General features: G+C 41.0%; 1 protein-coding gene across 4 annotated transcripts; it reads right to left on the bottom strand.

The window, feature by feature from the left end:
• Positions 1-12,246, bottom strand: ARPP19 (cAMP regulated phosphoprotein 19). Of its 4 annotated transcripts, none has more exons than XM_041123638.1 (4): positions 11,991-12,227; positions 6,793-6,915; positions 5,956-6,045; positions 1-3,284 (listed from the first exon to the last, which is right to left on the bottom strand). In XM_041123638.1, exons 1-4 carry the CDS (start codon positions 12,033-12,035, stop codon positions 3,114-3,116), a joined length of 429 nt encoding a protein of 142 aa, XP_040979572.1. In that variant the 5' UTR covers positions 12,036-12,227; the 3' UTR covers positions 1-3,113. The 4 variants fall into 4 exon arrangements, with proteins under 4 accessions (XP_040979572.1, XP_040979571.1, XP_029870257.1 ...); XM_041123637.1 differs by lacking the exon at positions 11,991-12,227 and adding an exon at positions 11,302-11,460; XM_030014397.2 differs by lacking the exon at positions 5,956-6,045 and having other exon boundaries at positions 11,991-12,246.
• Between the last annotated feature and the right edge of the window lie 204 nt (positions 12,247-12,450).

Raw genomic sequence — 12,450 nt, 5'->3', positions numbered from 1 at the left:
TTTGCAATAAAAACTAAGTAGATCAATTTATTCTGTATACTATACAATGTGTCAGTTTGTAAAGAACAATTGACATTTTTATCACCTTAACATCTTGACTGGGTGTAAATATGTCCAACAAAATGTACTCCTGTGGCCTTTACACAAACACTGTCCTACTACATCAAGAACAATGAGAGGGAAGCCTTTGGTGCTACAGATTTGGGGACATATCTGTGAAGTTGTGATTAATCCACTTAACTACCTCAAATAAAATGTCGGTGCTACCTGCTATTATAAGCCTACATGAGTACTACCCTAATAACTAAACACTGTCTATCTTTAAAGGCAAGATATGAAAGGGAATGCCAGTCTACAGTGTGGACAGGTTTTCTTTGAAAAAGGCAATTATCAAATGGTAAAACTCATATAATACATTATGTACATAAGTTTGGATAGCTGAGTTATCTTGCTGGAGTAAGCTGAAAGTAAGCATCGATTTGCAGTCATGATTGATTTACTGTTAAGTGATTATTGGACTTAAGCTTTATACTTAAGTGTATAGAATCAAAATAGCCATGCCTGCTGCTGAGGTCTGTCAGACATGAAGGCTCATAATCAGTCATTGAGCTAGTCAGTATTACAGTACTTCAAATATACACATGGATAATATATTCATAGCTGAATTTGTGGTAATCTTAAGAACTGCAGGTCACCAAGTGAGTATCAGAAGAGCTTGTGTTGTCCAACCAGCAGGACAAGCTGAGTTGTAGCTAAGTGAGTGGAATGTTTAAATTTAAATGGCTATTTTTTTAAACCTTTCCAAACATCAAGAAAGCTCACCTTATGTGAGCTACAGATAGTGGCACCAGACAATACACAAGAAGTCACCTTAAATTGTTCAAAATTTGTTTCAGGCCCAGTCCTATCATTAAGTTTTAATTTCATTTATACATACAAAAATAAAGAGGGATTTCCACATTAGGACAAACATCTATAAAAAGCAGTTTGCTTCAATATATCCAGTTTCCTTGCTATTCTCCCAGCCTAATTTCTTACTTGAAGAAGTCAAGTAGGCCCATGTCTTCAATCTGTTCTGCAAAAATCACTGATTCTTTATAATAGTAGTCAAGGATAAGAAACAAGGACAGGCTTGATAGAGCCCATTTAATTACTAGAAAAGGGCTATACAGACTTGAAAAGAACCAGGTTAGCAATTTCAAAATTCTCTGGAATGACTTCTCTGAACCAAAGGCATTATATAGACACCGATATACTTTGCTCATCTTCTGATCAAAACAGGACCAAATTAAGATTATCTGTTTTCTCTTGATCATTTTCTTACGTTTGCTTTTAGAAGAGAGCATTGCAGAAAATATGAGCCAGCGTTCTTTTTGACTAGCAGTCCTTTATCCTGTAGGATCTTTCTGAATATGTCAACACAAAGCGCGTCGTTCTAAAAGCACGCATCTTTAAGAGTGTTTTCTCTTATGATACCAACAGTGGTGCTTTGTTTTTAATAGGCTGTTTCAGAACTGTTTCTTTAAAGAAAAAGGTATTCAGTAAAGTGATCTTTTTAAAGAGTTTCTTATACTCCCAAAGAACCTATATGAAAATCAATTACATTATGGATCATACCGCACTTTTAATATTCTGATTTCATTGAACAAACATGCTTTAAAATGCGTCAAGTTACCTGTCTAATATCAACTACATATTTTGGCAACCTAGTACTTACGACCTGCATCATAAAGATGACCTGAAGCGCATTCCTATTTTTTGATATGAAAAGTTACCTATTTCTCAATAGGGCATTATATAAATACAACTTCCAGTTCTTTGTTTCCCCAAAGCCACTGTATAACAAAGAGAAAAGGAGATAGTTTACTACCACTTCAAGAGTCCAAGAAAAAAAGAAATATATACCCTTCTACTTCCAGAAGTCTAAAATAGCCCAAAAACAATTGCATATCAAACCTTAGCAAGCCTAGATTTGGTGTTTGCCACACAGGAAACTGTCTAGAACAGTACCTTTAGCCATCTTCCATGTCATCAGACAGAACATTTCAGCTTTAAAAGCTTGAAGAGATGCTGAACAGAAAGGGCACTTGCCTCCAAACATAGGTACAAATTCCAGATTTATATTTGAATGCTGGACATTGTTGCAAAACAAAATATACAACCGCAAAAGCATAAGGCTGAGTCAAGTGTAAATGTGTTTCACAAATTTCAGGTATACAATTTTTACTTTCAGTAGCAAGATTCTGGGCTCTTAGTTTCAGGACAAGACTTTGAAAGATACAGAATCACTTGTGCTTTGAGTGGCACATTACCTGCTTTTTAAACTGTAAAACTAATAGACGTTTGCAAAAGGTTGTGCAAAACTATTGTATTTACAAAAATGGCACAAGAGTGAATTCAACAGTCTATGCACATGCACACTTCATTCACATCTTCAACAAAAGTGTGTCCTAAGCTACGGAACTGAAAAGAATACCAGCTTCAACAGGCAGTTGTCAATAAGCACTAGATTCACAAGAGTTACACCAGAATGGGCAAATATTGCCCAAGTAAAAACTCTATTGTTAAAGCTGAAACAGGTTTAAGGCCGTTCAAGTTCAAAAGCAGAAACAAAATTCAATCAGAGCCCTGTCTTTGTTTTTATACATGCTTTACCATCTAGCAACTTGTGGTCTAAACCTCTATTTTAGACAACAAACCCAAACACAGAAGAAAAACCCAACACAACTGGAGGTTATATTAAATACAAATATGCTGTAATTAAGATGAAATAACAAAAGCAGAAACATTAGAAGTTGTAAAACTTGCGATGTCACTTGCTGGAACCAGTCCTACACTAGGAAATGGGCAATATGTACATTTTCAAGTAGATTACATTGCTCTAACCAAACTTGTCCTTTTTAATCAGTGCATTGTTCTCAACTAGTCCAAATACTACACGTTTTACTCTTAACAGTACTCCCTTACAATAGCAGCACATGCTATCGCTACCTGCAAAGCTGTCAGTCTCATGACTTAGTGTAAGAAAGAAAAAGGGGGGATGTGAGGGTGAGAAATAACTATTAAGGAGAAATAACAGGAATGAGAATAATCATGCAGTTCAGCTGTTCTCGTCAGCCAGCCAGCTTGCTAGCAACAAGAGATGGTTTCCGCTGTGGAAGATCTTGTGGAGTAGGAATATGGTCACCAGTGACTTCTGTCTTGTCAGGAGCTGCAGTAGGCAGTTGCTTATTCTTCATCTTTGCTTTTGCCATGTTGTAATCACCAGAATCAAAGTATTTTTGCTAGAAGACAAAACACACGTATATTTAAAAGCCTGGAATCTTATCAGATGTATACAATGAATTACATGGTTAAATAGATTCTTTACATTTTAAAAACAGTTATAAAATCTTTCCAATTTGGAAAGATAGCTCTATGTCAATTAAAAAAAAAAAATCCTATCAAGACTATTAAGCACACATAGCTAAACTCTTAACAATAGGCAAGTATACAGTTAAGGTTCTACATATACCATTAAACTCACACCATACATGAACATTATTTTTGCCCTGGTCTTCCCAAGAGCTCTGGTCTCCCACAGGTGAAACCTTAGGGTTTGTAAATTTTGTTGCAGTGAACAAGTTCTGCTACACAGAATAACCAAACAATGCATGAACTAAAGCTGGAGAACAGAGCTTGCTCTATCATACCAGAAGATCAAAGTAGCATGAAACTGCATGCTAACAAGAAAACCTGTTATCTGCATACATTACAACAGTGAAACTATAATCCCTAAAGTTCCCAAACTAATTATTTAGCAAAGTCAAATCTACTGTGCACTCCTTCTGAAAAGCACTGTGTGAAGGTAATTCTTATCCCACGCTCCAGGTTTTTTCTGAATACAAAAGTAAGTACATTACATTTGAATATCTAAAACAGTGTTCCTTAATATTCCAGCAAATTTTTATTAGCATTACCTTTAAGAGTCTTTTTTGTTGTCACATTTCTCAAAATATTAAGTTACGTGTGGATGTTAAAGCCAAATGACTGTTACAATTTATCTGCATCATGGTAAGATGAGGCATGGAATTTCATCCAAAGTCTGCATCAAGTCTTCAACTGCTCATTGACACATTTTTCAGGAAAAGTTCTATTTTGTTCATCACTTACTATGTGGTCTACTGTTAAGGTACTTGTAACCCATGATTTTGAACAGATTGTCATATGAGACCAAAAAAATCAGATTCAGTAAAAAGATTTACACTAGCAACTGCTGCTTACAATTGCAATCATCTCTGAAGAGAACAATCCCTCAATTTGCTTTATATAGGCTTATTCCTCAGTCAGTTGAACAACAGCCATCACTACGTGCTATGTTTAAGTGCTTCCAGGCAGGTTATTACTACCATACTCTTCATTTTGCATTAGTACTAACCAGCTACAAAATGTTCAGAAGCAGCAGTCATTAAGAGAGAGGTAATTTGAACACCTGACTTAACAGGCCTTTACCTAAGGATGGGGGGCATGTTGTTTATGCAAGGCCTCCTGAAGAAGGCTTTACAGGTTCCCTGCCAGGGCCTCAAAGTTACCAAATCTGTTTTTCCCATGCATTCAATAGTACATCTGAACCATGCACTTTTATTTGTAAACCTTCCCAATTAAATCCTTTTGATGGTGTAATCCCTATTTACACCACAATCTTCTAGCACTGCATCTGCAGACTAGACCTCAAGTTGTAACATAATCTGATTTGGAAAACGGCTTTCATATTTTGTCCTTCAAGACTGAAGCAACCAAAAGAAACTTTTAAACAGCATCTACGTAATAACAGAATTGCTCAATCATTCAATGTGTTACTGCTGTTAACAGATATCTATTTCTGGCCATGTAAGATCTCCAAATAGAATCCCTCTACAGGAGCGTGGTGTAGCATGGTTCTCGTCTACTCTTATTCTGGAGAAAGTGCGCTAATAATAGCATTTGCACCCAATGCAGAACATTTCTGGAGAGCAAATATCAATGGGCAGAGCATGTCCTAGTTGCCAAATTGAAGTAAATCTGGGCTACAGTTGACTACATACATTTACAAGAATATCTGAGATAACCTACGATCTTTCATGCATTAGAGTATCAGTCCATTTCTTCCTTTAACTTATTCCTGTATTTTCCTCTGATTTACTCTAGCTTCTCATAGATGGCCTGTATTTGATCATCCCTTTCAAACTGACTGTGTCTATCCAGGTGTCTTCATGTCACAAATACTATCTGAAAACATACTCACTATCCTCACTCTATTTTAAACTTCAGCAATCCAGGCAGCCCGAAGTACACCAGGCATCTTTATCAAGTAAAGATGCTTCCTCATTTAAGACACCGAGCACACTAAACAAAAATAATAAAAAAATGAAATTGAAGAAAGTTATTACCACCACATCAGGGGTGGAGAACTGAAGAAGGCAGATTAAGAATTGGAATCCACAACCTTACGTCATCTTCCATCAAAGGAGCAAAATCCCAAACACTTAGTCAATTAAGATGCCCACTGGTCTACCTCTGCCCGACTTTGAAAACATAGGCTGCAACAACTTTTGCATTAAGTAGTGCTATAATCAAGATGAAGATACTGTACAGATTCTTACTGTTGGTGGTGAGTTTTCCTCACATTTGCACTGAGTGCAAGCAGTCATAATTCCTTTATGGCCATCAATCCTTAGGGAGTGGATGCTGGTCTGTTTTCCTGAATTATCACAACAACACATACTTACCTTCTCCCTTCTCTGTCTACACATACGCTGAACCCACTGAAGTCTCATTTAGGCTGCCTTTGACCACATAACAGCCTAACTCACAGGAGTCACCTAATCTACCACCTGCCCATTCCCAGCAGCCTTTAACTATGCTGCATATACTCCAACTTAAGAGAAAGCTTATCCAAAAAACCTGCGAACAGTAACAATTCCCAGGGGATGTTACCAGATAGCACAGAATTAGATCAGCACTGAACTCCAACAGCTGGTTTGCGAAGGATTTATACCTGGAATCATTGCGTGCACTCAAAAGGGCCTAGACAATAGTAAAAAAACAACAAACAGACAGACAGTGTGACAGCAATGAAAGCACCATCAGAAGTAGTGATATGCTAGGATTATTCCAAGAAGAGAGATCTCGCATGCCTGAAAGGCATTACATAATCACTTTATGAATAATTAAACTAAAAAAATAAACAGCTGAGTAACTAAGAAAATAACAGACGCTGGTTAAATGTGGAACAATACTGAAATACTAACTCACTCTTCGTTCTTCTATCATTATTTTCTGGTTAGTGTGTATATTCAGAATTACACTGCCATTCTCAAGCCACTGATGTCAGATGGTGCCTGGCATAACACAGCAGACACTAAGCTTTCATGTGCTAAAAACATGGATAGTTAAGAGTGGAAATACATTAGGAGGACATAAGAATGGGCAAGATAAGATCAGTACAAAACAGGGATGAGGTTCTGACCCTTCATGTTTACTATAATGTTTTTTATGAAGTCTATCACAGCAGCACTCAGCCAGCTTCTAAGTTTAATTTTTTCTAAAAAGTGCAGTTGAGCCATTGATGCTGTAAACAGCTATCCTGCCAATTTGGCATTTGTTTTGTAGAAACAAATTTCTCTTCCTTGTGCTTTCACAGACAAAGTTTAAATTTCTTAACACTCTTTTATTCACACAAAGGCCTGTGGAGTGGGAAGAAAAAAAAAAAAAATCCAGATACAGGAATTTTGGAATTTCTTGTCCATACCCTGTGGACAATAAAGAACTCACTCCTTTTTGAAGCCTCTTCCTCAAGAAGTCTGAGCCTCCTGGCTTCTGGCCCAGATGAGGATATCTTGCTTTCAATTTTGCTTCTTCAACTTTTTCTGGGCTGATCACCTTATCCTCCATTTCCTGAAAGACAATTAGCAATACTATAAATGAAATCTACAATAATGAACTATTTATGCAGAATACGTTTGCAGGTAATTCACCAACATGCTGACTGCTGCTACCAAGTGAATGTACCAATTATTTTAATAGACATTTTCATACATTCTCTCTTGAATACCAACAGCAACTATAGGAGTTCAGCCTCCCATCTTAGATACCTTTCCTGGAGATGTGTTTGAATCTAATCAATGCATTTCTCTTTCACATAAAAGCAGTCTATACTAAAATTAAATTATTCAGTTTTGAAAAAAAAAAAAATCCCCCAAACAAAAAACATTTTTTGGTCAAAACAAGGGTTCCACTACAAACAAACTAATGTTCAAAGCTGGGCAAGAGCCACAGGACTTTTTTTTCCAACTGCCCCTGTTTGATCATGAAGTTGCACAGCCAGACTAGCACTTGCATTGCCACAATCTAGTTTGTATGACTGCTCTAACTGTAATGTGTTGATATTCACTCCGAAACAGTGTTAAAGTAGCTCAGTCTCAAAAACATGCCTGCTATCATATTAATAGCAACAATACTGTAATTCTCTATACATGTTTATAATTATCATAAAATTATGAGGATGAAGACAGTTGGATAGTGCATTTGTGTAAAATAAAATGCCTGGTCTATGAGTGTACTGTAAAATACGGATGCTCAAAGTAATCATTTGAATATACTCATTTGGCAAAAACTGCGATTTGTACATCCAGTCTTTCAACGCTGACCTCTACTTTACACTCATCTATTCCGGTCCATGTAGCAATTTGATGTACGAAGTACAATTTCTTCCATTAGATAATTTCTAAAGTATCTTCCATTCAAAATTCTTGGTTTGCTACTTTCTAGCATTTGGCCAAGGCTTTTTTTTTTTTTTGCATGCAAACCATTGCTAGTTCAGGGAGAATACACTGATTTGCACTGACTGCTGTAGTTCTTGAATTACTATGATTTGAAGTCACACAAAGACTTTTAGGCAGGAAAGAATTGCCATTGAAATCAGGAGGGCCTCACATTAATCTGTGACTAAGGTTTCCTATCAACTTAGAGCTGCTTAGGCAGCCCCTTCACACTCTTTTCTATCTGCGTCATCACCCTTTGCATTGCATCAGTCAGCATGACTACATATACTGCACACGAATGGGTTACAGAAATTAATTCAACAGAAAAATAACTTTTTTTTTTTTTAAGTTTCCCCCCCTTCTTGGGATCAGTTTCCACATTCTGGATAACCAAGCAGCTGCACAAACAGGTATGTTAGCACAGCAGCAGGGAGGAGAGAGAAACACAAGCAGCTGGGAGCTACTTAAGCCAGAACTGCCAACGAACTACAGCCACCACACTAGCCTACCCCAGTGCTTTGCTATCTCTCTTATAAAAGCTCAAAGTTCTATAATATTCAACACCTTTCTGGTAAAAAAAACCTCAGAAGCAAAGGTTGTAACAACAGATTTAGAATATAACATTGTCTAGTTGCTCCATTAGGCCAAGACACCTCAAGACAGCTGTGTACAATACAGTGGGAATCTGAATTAACAGTTCTACCAAGAAAAGATAGAAATTCTCATAACAGTTTAAGAGAAACTTCTATGAGGACAGGAACCAATGCTTTTTATTAGATGAAAACACAGCTATGCAATACAATGCAAAATACAAATAAAGGGCAAAGTCTCCCTGACACTACTGAACATAGAACTATACTATTGCTCACTATTTAATACCATACTAGCCAAGACCACAGTTTTCACGTGTTACAAAGATCATTCTTCAGCTGCTGTTCTTCCTATTGTGCTTTTATTATCATGCCGACACTGACTGGATTTTCTCAAAAGCAATCCTTTGAGCTGAACACTTTCAACAGCTAATGCTGAATCACTGGGTACTCACTGTTGAGCCAACAGACAAAGCATTTGAGGGGGCATGTTTTGCCAATACTAACCAAAAGGAGGTATTTTTTAAGAACGGAGGGCCAACAATAAATAGCTTACATAAATATGTATTCATGATGCATCAAAGGAGACATTTATGCAAACTCACAGGGCTAACAAATCGTCGCACAGCAGGCAATCAAAACACAAAATACTGTGGTATGCATCAATGCAGCTGAAAAGGATACAGACTATGGTCACTTACCCTTGATGACCAAGAACAATTAAGACTCAAAAAACTACGTAAGAGAAATTAATAGAATTTAATACAAAGACTTGGGGTGTCAAACAAAACCAGCTGATGGCAGGCTCAAAAAATACTTAAGACAACAGTTCTTCCTATAAAATACAGTTAAGCTGCAGAACTCCTTGCCAAAGGATACAGCGGGTGCCAAGAATTTAGATGGATTCAGAAAGCAACTCGATGTGTTCATTTGCAGCTCAGAAGGCTTTTAAACCACAGATTGTTGACACCTGGGATAGTTTTCTGGGGAAGATTACTGCATGCATGCCCTGACCTCCCATTCTTCTGTGGACTAGATGGTATTGAGCACTCTTGGAGATGTGTTGTTGAGCCACAAAGGCTTTAACCCAAGCCAGCAAGGCCATTCAGACATTTACAACATTCTCCCTTGAGTTACAGAAGCAACAATCAAGTGACTAACAAATGATTGGGGGGGTAGGCGGAAATCAAGACATACCACGCTCTTCTTCCTTGTGACAACCACACAAAAGAAATTATTTTAGTTCTCTATAGGAATTTGACGCAGCTAGTGAAGTCTGCTTACTTCATTAAAAGGATCTATCAGGAAGGCAGTAGTTACCTAACTCATTTAAAGATAGCATTAGCTTTTAATCTTTACGGAGGTACTAGCAGTGTAAAGTTGCGTATCTGCTGGGACAAGTGAACTGCATGGCTAAAAAAAGAGCCATCAGCCTTTCCAAACTCTGGTATGAAGAGCTCATCCTCTTTAGCAAAAGACATCGGACAAAACGTAAAGGAGAAAAATGGGAAAAACATGACAACAGCAGAACTGTACACCAAACTAATGCAGCAAAAGCCAGTCCAGGAACAAAATGCACCACCTCTAACAGCTTCCCGAAAAATACAGACTTTTAAGGCAAAAAGAGAGTCAGTCAACCAAGCTTATGTTCTCCAATGTCTAAAGCTGCTTTGTTGCTGAACTTCCCCCTGCCACTATCCTGAGTTTTCACACCACGAACAGGAAATGCTGGTCTTTGGCAAGTTTTCAATTTATATCACTCTCTTGTTTAACACCTTTCTCGCCTAACACATGCACAAGCTTCTTACAGCATGTTAGAAATGTTTAAAAAAGAGGTCTGATCATGAAAACACTGCCTCGAAGTTCATTTAGGGGCTTCCTCTTTTTTAAGCACACATAAGTACTGCAAAATGGGTTGTTTACGTAAGTATTTCAGAGCTAAGCATTAACTGAGTCAATGTTCAATTTTGCCTACCCAGACAGAGTTTTAGTGAAGGTTAATATTGCAATGCCATAACAACACCGATACCACAGTATCCTAACAGGATATAAACTCACAGAAAACAAAGCTTTATTTTATTGACATTATTAATTTGTCTTGAACACCTAGATTAAAACTAAATTAGCAGATCAGTAAGGGATTCCTGTCTTTCAAATAAAGGGTAATTTTTCAAAACAGTGCATAAGCACTGCATTTCAAGACTTCAGTCTGAAACTCAGCAAAATCAGCCCCAGTCACCTGACTTTATCAGAACACACTAGAAGGCATCACAATAAACTTGCTACCGCGTGTTTTACTATGCTCTTATTACAGAGCTATTCTAGGAGTGCTGCATAGGCCAGGGATTTATTTTTATAGGCTCTGAACGGGAACGGTATCCCTTCAGTAGTCTACCTAACATGAACATTAAGTTGAGCTGCACAACATACGCATTTAAGAATAGATTACAGACCTGCCATAGAAGCTGGTTCTGATTACTACATCTATTGAGAAGGTATCATTCCATATTAACCCCCAAAGTTTGCCTACTTGTATGACTAACTCATATTACAAATTGTAAATTATTAAACAAAAACTTGACAGCTAAGGTAGATTAAGCTTTTTCTTTTAGAGTCTTTCCAAGAGTACTTGCGTTTCATAACTGCTCCCTATCAGAAATAGCTGTGGAGATTGCAACTGATTCCACATAGCAATGACAAGACTGAAAAACAAACGGCTTCTTAAAGTCACAGCCAACAGAAGGAAACTGCTAACAGCATACAGTCATCTGTGAAGCCAAATCCCACTTAAGAAACTGTAAAATTATTAGTTACAGAGATGACATCATAACGCCATCACAAGATAACCCAGCCAGTTATTCTCTAAAAGTCTTAACTAGAACAGGCCGCAGCCGTCGTGTTTTGGATATTTCGCCTCCTAAATGGCTTACATTAATAGCTGAAAATTTTCTAACAGCGAAATGAAAGTTTAGCCACCGGATCATCGCCGGTCTCCAGCCGCTGCGACTGCGAGCTGAAATTCTCTGCCCCGGGACGCCCTGGCAGGCAGAGCAGCCGGCCGAGAGCGGGGCCGAGGCCGAGGCCGGTCTAGGGAGCGAGGAAGCGCCATCAGCCCCGCCAGGCCAGAGCACGCCAACGATTTACCAGCGAACAAAAATCTCCCAAGTGCAAAAGCCAACATGGTGGTGCCGCTCCCCCGCCTCCCGCCTCCGCCAGCCGCGGGCGGCGAGGCCCGCGCCCTCCCCGCCGCTCCGGCCCACGGCAGGCCCCGGGCCCCGTCCCGCCCGAGCCGGCGGCAGAGGGCGGCTGGGAGAGCCGAGCCGAGCCGAGCCGCCCGGCTCCTCCTGCCCTGCCGCGCGGCGGCGGAAGGGCCGGGGCTCCTCCCCCGCCAGGGCCGCTGCTCTCAGGGGGCTCCGGGCGCGGCGAGGAGGGCGGCCAGGCCCGGGAGACGCTGCCTTAAGGGCCGCGGTGGCCCGCGAGGCTCCCCCGGGCTGAGGGAGGGAGGGAGAGGCCGGGCCGCGGCGCCCCCGCTCCGCCTCAGCGCGCAGACGGAGGCGGGAGAAGCCCCGCGGGCCTCCTCCCGCTCCTCGGCGGGGCTGCCGGCCGGCCACCCACCCACCTTCTGCTCCTCGGCCGAGGCGGGCTCGGGGCTCTCGGCAGACATGGCGCCGCGGCAGCAGGACGGCGGGGAGAGGGCAGGCGAGGGAGGCGCGACCGCCACTCCTCCGCGCAGCGCAGCGCAGGGCTGCTGCCACCACCTCCCGCACAAGATGGCGGCCGCTCGCACGACGGCGCGCCGGCGGGCCCAGACTTCCTCCGCGCTCTGCCTCCCCCGGCGGCGCAGGCCTCGCTCCGCGCGGGAGCCGCTTCCGTCTCCGCCTCCCCCGCCGGCGTCACGTCCGCTGCCGGGCACGCTGGGAGGCGCAGTCCGGCGGGCGGTGGGCCTGGCCCCACGGAGCCGGTAACCGGAGCCGGAGCCGGAGCCGGAGCCGGCCCCGGCCCGAGGGACCCTGCGGACACGGGCCCAGCCGGCCCCTCCGAAGGGCACAAGGCCTTCGCTCAAAGCACGAAGTCCCAGC

This window comes from Aquila chrysaetos, chromosome 5 (assembly GCF_900496995.4).
Source record: "Aquila chrysaetos chrysaetos chromosome 5, bAquChr1.4, whole genome shotgun sequence".
Classification (NCBI taxonomy): Eukaryota; Metazoa; Chordata; class Aves; order Accipitriformes; family Accipitridae; genus Aquila; species Aquila chrysaetos.
Note: the sequence above shows the minus strand (reverse complement) of the source record. Positions and strands in the feature narration are given on the sequence as shown.